The following is a 20,102-nucleotide window of genomic DNA, read 5'->3' on the forward strand; positions in this document are numbered from 1 at the left end:
GCTCTCCCCAGTCGTCCTGGAATCTGCCCAGAATCTAGGGTGCATTCACGTGGTCCGTGTTCAAAACACGTCAAGATGAAAACTCGGGGCAAAACAGATGTTCAAAACTCTAGACCTGGTGTCCAGGGATGTGTGCTGCTCTCTGCATGCCCTTGGCCACTTGGGATTTGTGTGGCTTTGGGAACATTACTATCCCTCTGTGTCTCTTTCCTCCGTAAAATAGAGGTGACGGCCCATGTCTTCCCTGGGTTGTTGTGAGGCTCAGATGAGGAAAGGGTGCAATGCCTCCCTTAGCATCGTTTTGGTGAGGCCTGACTTCCTGTGCGGGGTCCCAGCAGACAGAGCAAAAACGTGAGGCGAAGAGGCTGCGTGAGGGGCCTGAGGCAGAGCACACCAACCCTCCACCCAAAAAGTCCACAAGGAGGCCCAGAAACTCAGCCATTTATTCTGCAACAGTCACTCAGAAACTACTGGCCTAGCCAATGCTGAGCTCCACAAGCCGGGACACAAAGACAAATGAAGACACTGCCTCCAGGAAGCCCACAGACTTGTAGGAGGGACATCTCCTCAGTGGGATCAGTGTGGCAGAGGGCGGGGCAGGGCCTGGGCAGTCCCTGCAGAGCCTCCTAATCCAGGTGGAGGAGGCCTGGAGGAGGGGGTGCCTGGCCTTAGTCTGAAAGGATGAGTAGGAGATGAGCTGGTGAAGGCAGAAGGAGTCTAGGCAGAAGACTCAGCATGTGCAAAAGTGCAGAACGGAGAGAAAGAGGGGACTATGTCATGGGATACGGGGGCTGGGGTTCAGGCTGGTGTCTGAAGACAAAGATAGGAGGGCATTGATTTCACAGGCAGGGCAGTGCAAAGACAATGGCTGCGAGGTTGGTGACCACATGGTGGCCTGCTGAAAGAAGGTTGAAAACATGCAATACCTGACTATTTAGTCAGAAACACTGACCTCTTTCACCTGAGATCGTCAAATTAAAAAAAATGACAACAGTCAATACAAAGTCATCTGGTGTGAATAAATCAAAATTATACCTTTTTTGTAAGATCAGCAAAAAATGTGTTTTTTGGTGTGCTGCAGAATTTTAGAAATTAATTTGTGTGCCATGATGAAAAAGGTTGAAAATTCCTGGCCTGGCCCACAGGCTTATCGTTTTTATTTTCCAGGAGGAATACAGGTCTTCCAGTCACGTCAAGGCCCAGCTGCAGAAACCTATTGCTGCAGCCAGGCTGGCTCGAAGCTTCTCCTTGGATGCAGGTTGCTAGGCAAAAGGCCCCGCCCCCACAGTGGTCTGGCCTCCATCGGCCCCGCCCACAGCTGCCGCTCGCACGCCCTCTCCTGGCGGCGCCATGCAAGTGCACGGGCGTCAGGGAATGCCGGCCTGCTGGCTGCCTCCCGGAACATCCTCCTGGCTTACAGCCAAGCCTCCGCCATTTGAGATGAGCAGTGCTGCCCCTGCCCACTGGTCTCTTTGCAGCCCATCCTTTCCTGCCTGACTCCACACCTGCAGAACCCAGGCTGGGCCAGCCGGTGAGGGAGAGGAGGCTGCAAAGGTGGGCGGGCAGTTGGTTTGAAGATGCAGGTCTTTACTCTGAGAGCAGTAGGGAGCCATGAAAGGCATGTGAGCAAGGAAGTAACATGCGCAGATCTGTTCTTTCAATGCTCATTCTGCTGCTGGAGAACAGTCTGGAAGAGCAGGGCATTCAGGAGCATGGGCTGGATTGACTGGCAAGGCTATAGGGCGCAAGGGTCCACTGAACCCCTGCCCCCGCCCCCCACCCAGGGTAAGTGATCATGGTGAGAGCCCACAGGAAAGGACAGAACTTGGGGGGGGAAGGAAGGAAGCCAGGCCTCCGACCCTGCCCCACAGTTGGGTTTTTTCACCCCAGCAGGCACCTTCAAGGCTCCAGGAAAGATGCAGAGCATCTCAAGATTCATCAGATCCCAGGCCCATTGGAGAACTGAGAGCCCCGTGGACATGGACTCCTACAATAAGGCAACAGAACATTTTTCTTGCCAGGCTACAGCTTCCCATCTCAAACCCCATATGCTAACTAACATCCTGTTTTCTTGCATTGGTCTGGATTGGTCACAGACTTGATCAGAAATGGAAAAACAGCTTTATTAATGCAGCTTGGTTGGAAAAAATCTTTCAAAACATGGACTCTAGAATAAAACAAAATGCAATTTAAAAATAAAATAAAAAGCAAGGGCTGATCAACCCCACCTAGCCAACTGACAGGTCAGGGGTCCAGTGAGGGCAGGGTGAGTGGGGGTAAGTGGAACCAGAAGTCAGGTCTTCTCCTACCCGCCCAGGGCTTCTGTAGCATTATGGCCCTGGGGACAGGACCAGCATTTGGGTGGCTGTCAGCTCCAGCCACCAAGCCAAGCTAGTGCAAAACCACTGCATCATCAGGCTCAGACTGAAGCCCATGCCTGGCTTTGCCCTGCCGAAACGACTCTGTTTACAATGCAGTAACTGAATAGTCCCATGACTGTGCCTGCCCCAGTGCCTTTCAACAGAGCAGGCCCGGCCCTGGGCCCCCAGCCACCACGCTGACGAGGACAGAAGACTACTTCTCAGTGATCCTCCTGCTACTTGTCCTAGGAGGATGGCTGGGCACCCATGCCCACAGGCAGGACACAAGCAGGTCAGCCTGTTCTCCTGCATGCTCCTCACCCTGGAATCCTTCCCTCCAGATCCCTTGCCCTCTTTCTGCCCACCTAAGAGGGAGTGCCGGTTTTCACCTAACTCATTCTTGCCCTTTGAAAAGGTGCGGTCCTGGCTGGCATGGCTCAGTTGGTTAGAGGTTTGGCCTGTACAGCAAAGGGTCAATGGTTCAATTCCCAGTCAAGGGCATGTACCTGGGTTGCAGGTTCAGTCCCCAAGTGCAGGAAGCAATGGATCGATGTGTCTCTAACACATTGATATTTCTCTCTCTCCCCCTTCTTTCTCCCTCTCCCCTCCTTTCCACTTTCTCTGAAAATCAATGAAAAAAATAACCTTGGGTGAGGATTAAAAAATAAAAGGCAGATGAAGCCCTGCCTCTTCCAGGCTTCCTCTGACCATCCCCGCAGCTCCTCTTCCTCTCTGTCCCCGTCCCATGCCACCGGACAGTATGTTTCTATTAGATTCCACGCTCACGGGCAGAGCTGGTGATTGCCAGGCTCTAAATCCAGTAGAGATGTCGGATGGTTTTTAAATGAAGGGACAAGTGAAACCCGGGGGAGAGCCCCAAGGTCCTAAAACAGCAGAATGGGACCAAGCTCTGTGTTTTAAAGCCATGTCCCTCTGCAGGGCCATGAAAGGAGCTGGGGAAGGGAAACAAACATCTTCACATTTTATGTGTCTCCATCAGATTTCCTGAAGAGGTTTCCATTTCTTAAAACAACAACAACAATTGAAGTAAGTCTGGCCCCAGTCACTTGGTAACTGAAGGGATGGGGAGGAGGTGCAGGGAAGGGCTGGCCTAAGCAAGCACACAGACGCAGGCTGACAGGCCACAAACCCGGGTCCCGACCACTCTACCCAACACTGCCTTCCACATGGATTTAAACAGAATAAATTTCCACACGGATTTCCATTGCGCATTTTATTTCAACAGTCAACTGGCCCCAGAGAAGAAGTGCTGACATCACAGGTACTTTGGAAGCACCAGTCTATTCTGAGAGCTGTATCCGTGCTTACAAATGGCCTACTTTTTAAAGCTGGCAATCACTATAAAAACACCAAATGATAAAACGTTAATGCATTTTTTTAAAACCAGAAATGATGCCTATAAATGGCTTAAACTTTATGGAGGGGGGTGAAGTAGCCCCAGGGGTCACGATGCTTGCTAGTAAAGGCCCCTGGAGAAGGGGCGAGGGGCAGTGGGAGACGGGGCAGCAGAGAAGGACACTCAGAACCTGCTGTCAGTGCCCGGTCCTGGCTGCTCGCACCAGCCACTGCGGGTGCTGGAAGCCCCGGACCAGGCGGAGGCAGAGGCTGAAATACATGGTGCCTCCTGTCCTGCAGCGGGGCCTGAGGAAATCAAACAACGCTTCTGAGGGCGAGTCACCAACGGGCCGCACAGCCAGAGATGGTTAAATTCATTCCTAAACGGGCGTCCCACCGGCCCCCACTCCTCAGAGTCCTGGTCCTCCCCTGGTTAACTTCATCCTCCATTCTCCTGTTCCAGCTCACACTTCAGGATTGAAACTTAGAAACCTCCCTCTTTCCTCCTATCTTGAAATGGGAATTAACTCTATTTATGTCTATCACTGTCCACCCTCCCTATACATCACTGAACACAGACAAGAAAATCATTGCTGTCACCCTCCCAATGCCCCATTTTGCTGGCCAGCGGCCCGGGGCCTAGTCGGACTGCTCCTGAGACGATGGCTGGCTGGGCTCACGAGGCACCCCTTCAACCTGGTCCTCTGCAAAGAACAAAAAAAGGGGGATGCATTAGAAATAGGAAAAAAATGGCCTATTTTCAGGTGTAAGCTTTCTACAAGGCATTCTCATCATTCCCAGGCCCGAAGGAGAATTAATTTGCCTTGATTTGTTCGGTGTCAGGAGGCTGGAATTCTAGTCCTCATATGATACAGGTTCAAGTTCAAACTCCAGTTCTGCCTGCCACAGGCTGGGTGGCAGAAACAAGCTACCCTGAAGCTCTGAACCCCAGTTCCTCCTTCTGTAAATGAAATGATGCCCACCTTGCAACATCAGGTCAGCATGGGAGCAGGGGAAACTGTGAGAACTAACTCCCACTAATGGCTTCATCATTTCAGGTTCTGGTTAAGCCTCAGAATAACCTCATGAGGTAGGGGCATTATCAGTCCACTTTGACAGATACAGACACGGAGGCACCAAGGAGTGGCTTTGCTTCTTGCCCACGGTCACACAGCTGGTAAGTGCTGGAGCCAGGACTTTATGCCCACGCCGTCCAGCACTTCACTAGACCATCTATCTCTCCAGCTAACAGATGTAGGCGTCTCACACACAGCAGGTGTGCAACAGGCCTCAGTTTCCTCTTCAGTAAAATGAGGATATCACCAGACTAACCTCAGGGGAGGGTTAAAAGGGAAAAAAATCCTTGAACATAGAAGTAACACAACCCAGAGATGGTTAAATTCATTCTGCAAAGGGCCCTAAAAAACAAACTCCTCAAAGCATTTCCACATCTAAAATTCCAGTTGACCCTCACAGGGCCCATGTTACAGATGAAATTTACTAGAGGCGGGTGTGTGAGTGACTAAGATCACCCAGTGCACCGTGGCAGAGCTAAGGACAGGGTCTCTCTCCAGAGTGGCTCGAGGAGAGGAATCATCCCTGCCAGACCCAAACTGGCTCCTGCTGCTGCTCCAGGCTCGGCATTTGTCCTTTCCCCAGCCAGAGGCCTGGCACCTCTGTTCTGGGCACACCACACACACCTCCCTCCGCATCTTTGCCCAGGGGCACGAATAGAGCCAGACACACAATCCTGTTGAAATCTGAGCTCTGCCATTTATATCTACAAGAACCCCTCTGGGCTCTCTTGGTTTCCCCACCTCCTTGATGCCTGCCTATAGAATAAGGGGAGGAATATAAGGAAAACACTTATCCCAGGCCCAGCACATGTTAATTCTGTTCTCCATCTCCCCTCTCTCCACATCTATTTTGATTAGCCCCCTTCCTCCAGAAAGCCTCCCTGGCTCCCCCACCACCCAGAAGGCTGGTGCTCTTACCCACGGCCTCCTGGTCCCCATCAGACAGGACGGTCAGTGAGAAAGATGCCGGTGGCGGTGGTGGCGGCGGTGGCGGAAGGAAATGGATGCCAGCGAGGAAGCCTGGCGGGAGGAACGGGGGCGGTGGTGACAGTGGTGGCGGCAGCAGCGGTGGTGGCAGCAGGGGTGATGGCGGCGGCAGCAGAGGCCGCGGCGGTGGCAGTGGCGGTGGCAGCGGGGGATAGCTCGGCTGGAAGTTTTCCACTGGCTCGGGCACCTGCATGGTGCACTCAGCAGAGAAGCCAAACAGGGGAGCGCGTTAGCCAGATGGGCTGATCAAACATGATCTGTTCTCTCTAACTGGGGGGCTCCCAGGGGCTGGACACAAGGCACTTGAAATGAGGGGCTCAGCAAACAAATGATTGAAGGCAAGAAGGAACGCAGGCACACCTCAGATACGCCTGGGAACAGCCACTCAGTCACCCTGACCGAGTCCTCTCTCTAAGCTTAGATCCGTTACCTCATTTCATCCTTATGATCCTCACTGTAATGATGAAATACAGGGTCAGCGAATGAAGCTACAGCCCCAGGGCCACAGAGCTGGTGAGAGGCTGAGGCAGAACTGGACCCCACGTCTGTCTGACCCGGCTGCTCTGCGCTAGGCCAGGGTCCCAGTGCATTCCCAACCTCCTGTGTCCCATTGTCTGTAATGACTTAGACTCAAGAGTCAGGGCCTTCTCCTGGGTGTCGTGCAGCTGCTACTGAGTCAGAAAAGCTGGGTGACCTCAGGAAGAGTGGCTTCAGCCATCAGCTATTCTGTGCTTCTGTTGCTTCTTAGAAGATGGAAGCCAACCCCATGACATAGGACCCCAAGGCTGGAAGAAAGGGATCTAGAGGGGTGATGACTACACAGCTCAAAGTTTATCTAAGACATGAATGTAATAAAAAATAGGAATGAATGTCAGTATAGTTCCTATTATTTACTTCTCCATCCAGATACATCAGAGCAGCACTTCACAAGCTGTGTTCCAGAGAACCTTCGCGTCCTACGAGATTATTTTTAAGTGCTTTTAAGTGTTCTTTGTCAAGGGAGTTTGAAAAACTCCACATAGTGACTCACCACAATGGCGAGTCACATGTAAGCACATTAAAGCCTTGAGGCAGTCTGCAAAAATCTCCTTAGATTAACCCAGCATGTGCTAACTTCATTTGACCACCGAGAAGGGAAGAAAGCCTACTTTCCAGTACCTACGACATGCCAGACCCTGTGCAGACACTTCATATACATCACACCTTCCTCTATCGATGGCCCTGTGAGACAGGTACTCGCACCCCTGTTGTTCAGTAGAAGAGCTGAGTGAGGTCCTCGGAGGTAGGTAACTTCCCCAGGCCATAGACTAGTAAAAAGAAGTACGACTGGACCCAGGTCTGTCCAACTCCAGGCCTGTGATCTTTTGTGGGAGGAGAACAAAAGAAGCAAAGCAGCAGCAGGTGGGACAGAGACAGAAATAAAAGGTGGAAGACGTCTCTTGGGGTTATCTCGGAGCCTGGGCAGGGGCAGCAGGACAAGGGTGAAAGCAATTCATAGGCTCTCGGGTTTGAAACAGCTTTACAAATAAATGTTGGATCCGCTATCCAGACAGGAAAGGGTCGGAGGGGGATTATTAGCCCTTTAATTCCAAGCTACTTGGCTGTTTCTCCCTGGATCACAGCTCCTGCCTGGGGCCTGTGGTGCCAGCTCAGGCCCAGATAAACCAACTGAGATCACACTCTTAACAATGGCCGTCTGGCAGGCCTGTCAATCAGAGCGCTGCTCTGGACGCCAGGCTTCTGTGTGAGCAGACGGTGGGAGCGTGCTCCACTTGGCCAGAACCCTCTCTTTGTGTGGAGGCTAGAGATGCCATGCTGTCCCTGGGCTGCAAGGGGGTGGCCAGCACCCACAGATTCCAGGTGGGGCAGGGCGGTGGGGAGAGTTATGTTTACCTCTGCCTAAGAGACAGGCTCAGGGTAGCAGAAAGCACCTGGGCTCCAAAGGCAGGGCCATCCAGGTATGCATCCTGTTCTGTCACTAATCTGCTGTGCAATTTTGATCCCAGTGCCTCACTCACTAGTTCTGTGACGTTGGACAAACCCATAACTTCTCCGCGCCTTCTTCCTCTACCCTGCAATGGAATAATAACACGTGCTTTGAAGGCTCAACTAGAGGTGGGTAGGCACCCTAGGAATGATCAAGACCAGTGGTCTTCAGGCTTTTCCCCCTTGAACAATGGAAAATGATTTATAAATAAAATTTTACAATGTCTAAAAGAGAGAAGAGATACTATTGAGGCTGAAGCAAGAGTGGGGACGAGCATCCTATGTGCCTGACCTGCCTGGACAGAGCTAGAACCCCACAGTACTGGCTCTATACTCTGTGGCCAGTGGCTCCATTATGTGACTGTCAAGCTTTCATCTTTCTTCTTGATTGCTTTCCACATTAAACCAAAGAAGCCTGCTCTCCCCCAACTCTCCTCTACCCAAGGGGAAATGTGTCTGTAACCCGAGGATAGGCTTTCAGCGCTGAGGTAATGGTGGTCTACATTCCCAGGCACTTGAGCTGCATTTGAGCCAACCTCCCCCACAGATTCAGCCTTCTGGGCCCAAAGTCAGGACTGTCACACAGGCCGTTCACTATCCTGTTACTCTGATGTCCATCAGGAGTTGCCACAAGGGAGAGGGCTTTTAAACTATTCTGGTCTGGAAGGAGCTGGCAAGCAAAGTCACAAAACCTGGTCACCCCAACATGTATCTCATACGACAGGGATGGCCTGACTTACCGTCATTATTCAAAACTTCAGGCTTACAGAACACACCAGTTAGTAACTCACCATAGACCTCATAAAAGGATTACATCTCATTCCTTCTTTCAACTCATAGATCCTTAGGTGATAGGTGTTTGGGGAAAGGTTTCCATATTTTCCATGACTAAGCTTAAATGCCACTTCCTCTTGAAAACCCTCTGCAGTCTCCAGTGGCCATACCCTGGGGCAGGGGACCCACAGCTGCTCCTGGCTCTGCCCTCAACTGTATGGCACTAGGACAGTGGTATTTCCTTCCTGGTAGCAGCAAAACGAAGAGCCCTTGTGGCCCCAGCATTCCATGAGTCCAGGCTGATGGTCACTTGTCAGTGTTCCCAGGTTTACCTACGTGTCTGCATTCCTTCTTGCCTGAGCTCCCAGAGCCTTTTAGCCTACAGCTCTGAAAAGCAAATGCCACAGCTCAGGCTGACCTGTCTACACATGATGAGACTCATCTACGTGTGTGCCCTCCCAGAGGTGCACTGTACAGGCCCAGGGGCCTGGCACAGAGTGGGCACACCAATGGCTTTCTGGGATTGAGCAGCAGAGCAGATGGGATAAGGAGGAACCCAGAAAGGGGTTGGGATGGGACTCACCGAGCCTCCTCCATGGTAGTGGCTGAAGGACACATGCCGGAAGCCCTGCTGCAGGGAGATCCCCAGGCCTGGGGATGGATCCTGGTAGCCCATCGGGAATGGGCGATAGGAGTACATGCCGGAGCAGCTGGGATACAGCTTGGAAGGCTCTCTCTCCAGGTACTCAGACTGCACCATAGCATCCGAGTTGATGCTCAGAGAGAGCCCTGAAAGAGCAAGCAATGGGAGAAGTATTAAAAACACAAAGAGCGAGGGGGGAAAAGCATCACAGTACCGTCCAAAGACGGGGTAAACATTCAGATCCATTACAAAGAGCTCCCACATCCATTATGCTTTGCACCCTCCCTGCTTTTTACACTGTTCAGCCCTGTCCCACGTTCTTAGAAAAAGTCCTCAGCACAGCCATGACGCCCCAGGCGGCCGACCCTGCCTCCCCTCCAGCCTCCTCCAGTGCGAGAACCTGGCAGCTTCTTCTTTTTCGCATCCCCCTCAAAGCCCTTGCAGACGCTCTTCCCTAACCTTGGAGGGCTCTCCCTTCAACCCACTTTGCCTCCTAAGTCCTCAGGCCTCCTCCTTAAGACCTCGGCTAAGCTGTTAACTATGAGAGCTCTCTACACTGATGGGCGATTCTTTATTATTGCTGCTCCTCTCACAAGACAAGATGCTTAGGGAAGGAATCTGACTCCCCCGCACCTTTTGCCACTATGTCTGGCAGTTAAGTGCTCAGCCCCTGTGCGTGGGGAGATGGAAATAAGGAAGCACTGTGCCAGTGGAAAGGTATCCTCCTATAGGACTGCTATTTCAGGTCTGTCCTCCTCATCTAGTTCCGGGGACCAGATTTTCCTAGAATATCCCAGAAGACAGAAATGGCCTTTGGGGAGCACCCAGGCCGATCTCTTTGGCACACAGACGGGAGACTGACCCAGAACGAAGCAGCTTGCCTAAGGTGACAGAGTGAGCCGCCCCAGTCACCTGACTCGGACTTGTGCTCTTTCTATTGCACACCATAGGGAACACCAACAGGGGTCTGCACTTTCAAACGGCCGTTTTTTAAAAGCCTCGGACCTACATGTGACCTGAAGTACTTTAATAGTGAAAGCATAATTTACATTGTTACATAAAGAACATTGTAACTTATGCACATGGTGGGCAGGAGAAAAAAATAGGCAATATCTCAATGAACTATCTTCTCCTCCTTTGTGGAGCAGGAAGGCTGTCGCATCCCCACCCACGCCCAGGGAAAGGGTACAAAATGAGGTGCGCAGGCGCACTGGGCCAGGGCTCCGGTGTAGGGCGGGGCCTTCAGAAAGAGGAGAAGGGTGCGCAGGCGCAGTCATAGTTTAGCTAGCCCATCCGTCCGCAGGAAGTCCTGCCATTGGTAGCCTCCCGCCCAAAAAAAGAGCGGGAAAGAGCGCGCAGGCGGGTTGGAGCAAGGCACAGAGGAAGGGAGGTCTTCTGGGAAGCCTCCAGCTCCTGGAAATGGGGGAAAGTGCGCAGGCGCGGTCAGCATGGCGCTGGCCCACCCACAGAGACATTCTTCCTGTGGGGGAGGTGCCTGCAGCCCAAGAAAAGAGCGGGAAGAGATGCGCAAGCGCAGTAGGGCCCATGTCTCCACAAGACGCCCAGCTAAGCGGACTGGAGGCCATTTTTTTTTTCTTGCAAGATGGAAAGGCAAAGATTGTAACTAAATACTGGAGACCATTTTTTTTTTCTTGCAAGATGGAAAGGCAAAAATTGTAGCTAAATATTGAAAGCCATCTTCACCACCCACTCTTTTCTATCTCTTTTACCTTTATGCAAAAAGGCACTCAATCCGAATCCGTATGTGGAGAAAGGTTTCTGAAAGCAAATTTAACTCAGAAAGTATTTCCCCACCCCCACCCCAAGTCACTCCAGGGACACGAACATGAGGTGCAAGGAGGCTGCAGCCCTGAGAGGAACCGATGGCACAAGAAGGGGCCTGGGGGTCTTACCGAAGGCGAACGGCGGCGGCGGCGGCGGCGGCGGCCTGGGCATGGGCTGCAGAGGCCGGCTCGGCTCCAGGGGACCGGAACCTCCCTGGCCTGCGGCCTCCGCCCCGAGCTGGGGCCTCACGAAACTGGGCCTGGCCACGGCTGCCGGGTCACTCGGGCCCACGTGGCCGCGGCCGCCCAGGACTGGCTGGAAGGCACTCGGGCCCGGGCTTGGGCCGCGCGGGGGTCTCTCCAGCAAGTAGGCGGCCGCGCGGCCCTCGGGGCCCGGCTCCAGGTCTCCAGGAGCGGTGAGCGGAGGCAGCGGGCGGAGGCTGGAGGCCGGGGCGATGGCCGCGGCCCTTGAGGCCAGCTCCCGGTCCTCTTCAGAGGCCTGCTTCTTGAGCATCTTCTGCGCGGCCATGATCTTCTGGCGTTCGGTGATGAGGTAGCACTTCTCGCAGTTGCACTGCTTCCAGCGACACTTGCCCGCATGGCCCTTGACGGCCACCAGGTACCCGTGGTTGCGGCACCGCGAGCAGTTGGGGGTGCGGAGCATCTTGTCGGCCAGCTTGGCGGGGTCTGCCTTCATAGCACAACCGCCACCTCCGGGAGCTGCGGAGCAAGTGAAGCGGCGAAGCCGAGCCCCAGAAGTCCCTGCTGCTGGGGACACTGGATACACTTGTAACGAAGTGGATCTCAGTACAGCCCCGGAACTGCCGCAAGACCCTTGCACTTTCCCAACTTTGGAGGGGGTGCAAAATTTGGAGTTTCTGTGCCTTAATTCGATGCAGGGGGTTAAATAAGTTTTACGTGAAACGCAATTGCATGTATGTCATCTGGGTTATCTGACGGTTTAGGCATTTAATTTTCCAAAGTTTCTATTCTCGTTACCCCCGAGACAGGTGGTTTGTGACGTTAGTCGGCGCGGTGATGTGCAGTGGTCCAGGGATTTAAAGCTCCAGGAACACAGCTCTCGGCAAAGCCGTTCCAGTAGGAAAGCATTCTACGACGCGAGCCGTGTTTCTCCCTCCAAAGCAGCTGCCTCCTCTGCACTTCATTTCTCTACCCTGCAGAGAAGCAGCCCTTCCCAGTGATGCTTCTAGAATATTCTCAAGAGCACGGTGCAGTGTGATCGTGGCTCAAGGGTGCATCCTATGAGTAGCTCCCATTGAAGAGTCTTGTTGGTATAGGAGTTCATTGCTGTCGATGCTTTCCAAAGTAAAGCATACTTAGGATGCTTTAAAGTAAAATAGACTTAGCATGAGTTTGAATCATTGCTTAACTTTGCCATGAATTTAGTTTTACCTGTAAAGCGACCCAAATCTTGGGACATCTGAAAAGCTGGCATGAATTTCATCGTTTCCCAAATCACTTCATTTTCTTATTTGACAGACATTTGTGACCCCTGAGGTCTTTGTCTTTTTTAGGTTCCCAGAAAGAAAAACAATGGGCCACTCACACCTAAGTTGAAAGCTTATAATCATAGAATCAAGCATATTTAAGGAGGTAGTTGTGGTTAACACCTGACTAAAAGGTGCCCTTTAAATTGCCTTTCTCTGAAACTCTCTGGTGGCAGAAGGGCAGAAGCTGAGGCCTCGTGCCCGCCTGGGTTTTCCTGGGCCTCTGGTTGCGGCTGACTCTGCATGTCTCACCGGCCGCCTGGGAATAGGAGACTGTGCCATTCTGAGGCTGGTTAGATACTGGGAGGCTTTTGTAAAGGAGTTTCTAAAGCCTTTTTTTTTTTTTGCTTTAAAGAAATATATTCCTATCTTATTAAGAGGGCAAGAGTATATCCTTCTGTATTATTTGGCCCTTCAGGAATTTCACTGGTAATTTTACATCCATTTAAAGAAATCTAGGTTTGTCTCTGCTTTGCTCTAATATCCTCTATCTTAATTTTTTGTTGTTGTTGTTAATCCTCCCCCAAGGATATTTTTTCCATTGATTTTTAGAGAGAGTGGAAGGGAGGGGGAGAGACAGAGTGAAAGAAACATCAATGTGAGAGAGACACATCGATTGGTTGCTTCTCCCATGTACCCCAACCTGGGCCAGAGATAGAGCCTGCAACCGAGGTGCGGGCCTTTGACCAGAGTCAAACCCGCAACCCTTCAGTCCAAGGGCCAATGCTCTAACCATTTAGCTAGACAGGCTAGGACTCTATCTTAATTTTTTGTTTTAAAAACATGGTCCCATAGATAAAAGGACAAGCAAGCTCTTTTCTGACTCTACCTAATTCAAAATATCAAATTTTTCACAATCCTGTCATTTGAAAATGGTACTTAAAAATCATAGTTTCAGTACTACTGTCAAAAATCTGGATCATTAGCTTCATTGTTTAATGATATTGCAAATTGTAAGGTCACTTTCTACATTATCAAATTTAAATTTTTAACATCAGGTGACATCAGATGATAAGGCCTAAAAAAGAAAACCGCTCTTTTATATATTTTATGCCTGAGCACCCATGCTCTCTTCATCTTCCTATTAATGATTTAAAGTAAATCCTATTTGAAGCCAACTATATGAATTAACATATTTTAGCCTTGTTTACTACAAAATGCTTCCATATTTACTTTATAGCATTAGGGGTAAAATATACCCAAGGTGATGTGAGTTTGCATAGTGTTTTGAGAATATTAATAAACAACCATATATCTTTTTAATCAGTAGTCACATTGTAAGATGTAGAAACCCCAGAGTTTATACAGTAAATAAATCTAAGAAGAAAAAAAGACTAGTTTATTTCTCTTCCTTGCCAAAGTCTCAATTTGTGTAGGTAAATTCCAACAGAGCTTTATTTATTTCACTCTTGGAAATTCAGACAAATTGATAGTTTTGTTCTATTTAGCTTGAGGACTGATTACTTCTTAGGCTGCTGCTTTTCTACTATATATATTTCTTTAAATTGTTCCTTAAAAAAGTGGTAACAGATGGCAATGACATAAACGTGAAAAACTGGAAGTCAAAAGGATGGGAGCAATAAGTACACAACATTCCCTTTCCTTCCCTACACCTAACCTTAGGAAATTTATGTTTAAGAAAGTCTGCATTGTCATAAGCAGTAGTTTATAAAATTATAAGTTATAATTGCCAAGAAATCAGCAGTTAGACTAATTAACCATGAAAGGGCAGGTTGGTGGTCATATCTGACTCACAGCTTCATTTATGTCCCCTTTTCCCTCAGATTCCCAAGTTTTCTACCTTGAATAATGTCTCTTCTCTTTAGTTCATATGGTTGCTATTGGTAATGTTTAATTCATATTCATTGTAAAGAGCCCTATATTATGCAATGCATGCGGTATTATTTATAATTATCAAATATTGTATGCACTGCAATATGTCCTTACTAGTAACACACAAGAGTAAGAAAGGCTTTTTTTGCTAATAGCATCTTTCCCCCAGCAGCTATAACCCAGATATCTGCTATCTTCCCTTCTTCAGGCTCTCTGAGCAATGAAAAGTTTAGTGAAGATTTTGTAGGGAATGACGGGAAGTATTTATATGACACATCCTATACTCGATGCTTTAAAATCCTGCCGTAGCATGTCTGTTCTCTCATGATCCTCTTCTGCTGTGCTACACCCACTGGAAACTGTCTGCCCTCCCTTTTCTCCCCCCACCCCTCGTATCCAGCCTCTCTAGCTTTCTTTTCTAAATTTTTTGAGAGCTCTGTAACAGCTGTGACTATCTTATTTTCCTTTATGTCTAGCACAAAATAGACATTCAGTAAATATTTGTTGAATGTATAAATGAATCTTGCCTCCCTCTCCTGCCAATGTCAAAGTTATAATTGGCACAGTAAATCAACTTGGCTTCAGCAATTTTCACCAAACATTATACAAAACAGAAAGCCCAAAGTGAATAGGATCACTCTCGTGAGAAGCAGAATTTGGGGATTAACTTTGGTTCCTTGAATTCACCCCTATCCCTAATTGTTTGATAATAGTAAATGTAATAGCTAGCACTAAGTGTCTATATGTGCCAGTAATTCTTAAGTCCTAATGTGTATGAATGCATCTAATTCTCATAACAACTCTCTAAGGTAGGTGCTATTATTTTCACCCTCATTTTATACATGAAGAAACTAAGGCCTAGGGAGGTTAAGTAACTTGCCCAAAGTTTTATAGCCATTAAATGGCAGAGCCATGATTCAAAAACAGGAAATCGATCCTCAGAGTCCATATTCTTAACCATATATCTGCTAACTCAATATTTCTTTAAAACAAACACAGCGCTCTCCTCAAGAAAAGTTTGGTGATGAATAGAAATGTTTGTCTTATTACATGTCCTGTCACAGTTGAGGCAAAAGGGGGTGAAGGTGGGAGCAACCTGGGGAAACTTCCTAGGACACCCAGCTTAGTCGTTTTCCTCCACCAACAGCCAGTAGTTATTGAGTACCAACTATGTGCTAAATGTAAGGGGCACAGAAGTAAATAAGAAGACGGGATCCTTACCTTTAGGCATACTTTCTATCTGGCAAACCATACAGTAAACAATTCCAAACAAAAGGGGAATGGTGGGGGTGAGGAAGGGGGCAGGATACTATGGGAACCCACATGAGGATCCTAACCTAGATCAAGAAATCATGGAAGACTTCCTTGAAGGGCTGATTTCTAAGCTGAGGTCTAAAGGATGAGTAGGAATTAGCCAGGTACAGGAGTAGGGAAGGTGTGTTCCTGACAGAGGGAACAACATGGAAGTCTGCAGTGTGGCTCTAATAGTGAGGTCAGGAAACTGGAGAGAGATGAGGTGTAGAGGTTAAGCAGTAGCCAGGCGTTGGAGGGAATGTTGGGGGAAATGATGGGAGTTGCTCTCTAAGACTAAGGAGAGAACATGACATGGCAAGAGGCAGGCCAAACTAGAATCCACACATCCAGACGTCTAACCCCTGCCCTTGGTTTTTCCTTCAGAAAGTGGAACAATAAGTAGCTAGGACTTGCAGAAGGTATGACAGTATTAAAATGGAGTTAAGTGGGGTGTGAGGTTCGTCATGGCCCTGAACTAGTACGATGCTAGGCAGTATTGTTCCTCCTAACCCTGGAGCCCTGCTGACTGGTTCTTATGAATCTCTTAGGAATCATAAAGAGGCTAGGTACAAAGCAGCGGTGATGGAAGACAAAGGAGTGATAGAAAATCAAACAGAAAGTAGTTGAAGAAGCTATATATAGGTAAAGACAGGAACAAACAATTCTGTGGAGCAGATACAAAGTACAACTTTGGGGCAGAGAGGGCATGCTCAAAGTGGCATTGTTAGCTGAATTAGACCCAGTAGCACTGACATTTATTTGGTTTGGTTTTTACTTGCTAATTTGATGGTAAAATGTATTTTTACACACAGAGAAACTTTCACAATATATGTATCAATACATGTACTTTTGATAGTACTATCAAATTTCTGTAAATATCAATAATTTTTTGTCTTAAAAGATATGAGGCAATCGTCCCTATAAATACATTATTAGAAGGGAATGATGGCTTTAATATCTCTGTTCTTTGTTGAAATGCAAATTTGATTTAACACAACATGTAGGGCACTTTTCCCTGGTGAGATTAGAGTCAAAAAGAACAAAGGAGCAAAGAAAATTAAATTTAATCTCCCCTTTTCTATGTATGTTTCTTACCTAGTTTCTTAGAACACTAAATTCCTATTTACTAAGAGAGAGAGAGAGAGAGAGAGAGAGAGAGAGAGAGAGAGAGAACACTAAATTCCTATTTTAAAAGGAGAGTGAGAGAGCCCAGAATTTCCCCTTGAATTCTTCTATGAAAATGGCAAGCAGAGATCAGGAATTTATCTTTCAAGAGACCTTTTCATTTTATGTCACAGCGTCAGTAAAAATTCAATCCATGTTATTACTGTAAACAGATGACAAGAAAAACTACTCTAGAGACACGCAAACTAGGTGAGAGCCTGATCATTACTTATTAGCTGTGTTACCTTGGATAAATCATTTCACTTCTTTGGGTCTCAGTAGTAATAGCAGTAGTAAAAATATTTGTACAAGGTATTGCAAAGTCCAGTGTCCTCCATTTACCCCCAATAATATTAATATTTCATGAATGCTTACAGTTTTGCAGGCATGGTCTCATTTAAACCACAAAACAACATCTGTAAGGTAGGTACATTTATTGTCTCCATTTGACAAATGGTAAAACTGAAGCTTAGAGAAGTTAAGAAATTTCTTATCCAAGGTATACAGGAAATGGCAGACACATGTATGAATGGCCTCTAAGGCATTCTTTTTAAAGAATATATTTTTTATTGACTTCAGAGAGGAAGGGAGAGGGAGGGAGAGAGAGAGAAACATCAATGATGGAAGAGAATCATTGATTGGCTGCCTCCCGCAGGCCCCCTACTGGGGATCAAGTCTGCAACCCGAGCATGTGCCCTGACAGGGAATCATACTGTGACCACCTGGTTTATAGGTCAATGCTCAACCATTGAGCAACACCAGCCAGGCTAAATCTATATTCTTAACCTACACTATTTTGCCATCATTTAGTTATTTCATTTACTTTAGCTATAAAGTAAGATCTCTGATTCTTGCAGGATTAATGAGATAATGCATTTAGAATGCTCAGCACAGTGTCCAGTATTTGGCACATGGTTAGCATTCATTACATGGTATCAAGGAGGAGGAAGGGGAAAGGGACTGGGAAATGAATAGAAAGGTGTATCTCTAACTGACCCAAGGCCACCTCCAACCAGAAAATTTGATTAAGCTGCATAGCCTTTTTGGGGAGAGTCAGGCTCTCCTAGCATAGATAAAATCCTAAACTGTCCAATACTGTAACTGTTACCCCCCTGTAGCTATTGACCACTTGATGTGAGATCAATTCAAATTAAGATGTGCTGAGAGTACAAAATACATACCAGATTTCAAAGATATAGTATGAAAGAAAGAATGTAAAACATCTCATTAATAATTTCATATAGATTGCATACTGAAGTAATGATATTTTGGATGTATTGCATTAAGTAACATTATTTTAATGTGTTTTTTTTTACTTTTTAAATGTCGCTACCAGAATATTTTAAATTATATATATGTTTCGCATTGTATTTCTGTTGGACAGCCCTGAAGTTGAGATCTGTCCCTTCAGTCCTCCTTCCACTTCCAGAGACCAAGTTTTCAAAAGCAGCTCAAATTCACGCTGTTACACCATTGCCATGGGAAACATACCACATTCACAGGTCCTTTTCTCATGTTGGTTAGATTACCTTCACTAACTTGAATGTATCCTGAAATTTAGGGTCTTTCTAATGCTTTACTGTTTCATGCTTTAGAAGTGGAAATATTAATCTGACTACTCGATTATGTTAGCTAGAAGAGTCTAATACAGTGATGGGCAACCTTTTGAGCTTGGTGTGTCAAACTTCGCCAAAAAACTGAGCATAACTCGGGTAGTGTGTCACTTTGAGGAAAAAACTAACTCCAAGACTCTAGTCGCAAATGTTTCATCCTCAGGAGCAGCAAATGTTTCATCCTCGGCATGCAGCCGCGTGTCATCAGAAATGGCTACGCGTGTCAGTGCTGACACACGTGTCATAGGTTCGCCATCACTGGCCTAATAAAACTCAGTTTGCATTTTGAAGCTTCAAATGTATTGATTTTCTTTTTATAGGAATATCTTCATATTTATCATATTAGGTAAATTACCAGTAAAATGCTGTATACAGTTTAAAAAAAGAGAGAAGGAAGTCATTATATACTAAAGTTATACCATTTCTGTGATACATAAATCATCAAATTCTTCTAAGATCCCAACCAGAAGGCATGGGTTGTTTATTTACATGCTGCTTGATAAATGTAGTCCTTTGGATATTTAATATTTTAAGAATGCTGAAAAGTTAATAAAAATTATTTTATTTATGCCCTTTTACCCCAGAACCCACCCCAGGTAAACAATTACCACTAGGAGCACTAATGTTGCTTTGCACAAATAATTCCTTAAACAATTAAAAGGCATGAAGATTTCTAAGCATGTAGTATCATTACCTCCTACAACATTTGCTTTAGACATGGTTAGACTTACTTAGTTTAATGAGTTTGGAGATTGTTGCTCTTTCCCCTTTAACTATCCAGGAATATTTATTTTCAGAGACAGTTTAAGGAACTCCGTAATTCCCAATCTGTCAGAGTTTTACAAATAAATCCAAGTTGAATGCCTGTCATTGTTTCCAGTCTGGTCAAACAAAAAGAAAAAAAGTATACAACTCATCAGAATAATTAGTTGATTGGGGTTAAATAATTCTAAGAATAAACATTTGACCCCCTGGAACATCATAAATCTCCTGGAGTGAGAAGGGTTATAAATTAAACGCAGAAGATTTAAAATGGTCCTGATACACCCTAAACATTATTTCAGGCATGTGGGACACATTTAGATAAGTTAAAACCAAGTGTGGGTTTAGAGTTTAGCCATCTTTGATCGTTGGTTTACTAAAACTTTATTGCTCTGGCATAGAGAAGCCAGAAGAAAAAAAGGAATAGTGGCAACAGTGCCCCCTACTGCCCGATGCCCACCTCCCTTAAATTACAGGGATTTTAAGAAATATGGTCTCCAGGGGATAATGAAACTAATAAGTATAAGGAAGTCAGGAAGGAAAGAACTAATATTCATTAAGAGCCTACACCATTGCAAGCACTGTGCTATAATTTAATTTATTAATAATGTGAATTTCATTATAAATTCATGAAAGACTAGGATGAGTTTATAGATAAAGACACTGAGGCTCAAGAAAGTTAAATAACATTTACAAGAGTCATAGCTAGGTGTGGAATATGCCAGGATTTGAACCCAGGTATACCTAGCTCCAAAGCCAGGGATTCTTATACTGTGGTATGCTGGCAATGACTGAAGTGTAGGCACAGTTCCGACTCCTAATAGTATTATTACTCTAGCCCTCTCCTTTTTTTCCTCTAAGCTCCATTTTTTATACAGTTCAGCGTTTCCCATTCATTCTGATTTGCCTGGGATTGAGAGGGTTCAGGACACTGGACTTTCAGGGTCACAACTGGGTGAGTCC

General features: G+C 47.0%; 1 protein-coding gene across 1 annotated transcript; it reads right to left on the minus strand.

Moving 5' to 3' along the window:
* Positions 1–3,593: 3,593 nt before the first annotated feature.
* On the minus strand, positions 3,594–11,636 carry DMRTB1 (DMRT like family B with proline rich C-terminal 1). Its single transcript, XM_054720881.1, has 4 exons — positions 11,096–11,636; positions 9,123–9,328; positions 5,711–5,966; positions 3,594–4,420 (listed from the first exon to the last, which is right to left on the minus strand). Exons 1-4 carry the CDS (start codon positions 11,628–11,630, stop codon positions 4,356–4,358), a joined length of 1,062 nt encoding a protein of 353 aa, XP_054576856.1. The 5' UTR covers positions 11,631–11,636; the 3' UTR covers positions 3,594–4,355.
* Between the last annotated feature and the right edge of the window lie 8,466 nt (positions 11,637–20,102).

This window comes from Eptesicus fuscus, chromosome 9 (assembly GCF_027574615.1).
Source record: "Eptesicus fuscus isolate TK198812 chromosome 9, DD_ASM_mEF_20220401, whole genome shotgun sequence".
NCBI lineage: Eukaryota > Metazoa > Chordata > Mammalia > Chiroptera > Vespertilionidae > Eptesicus > Eptesicus fuscus.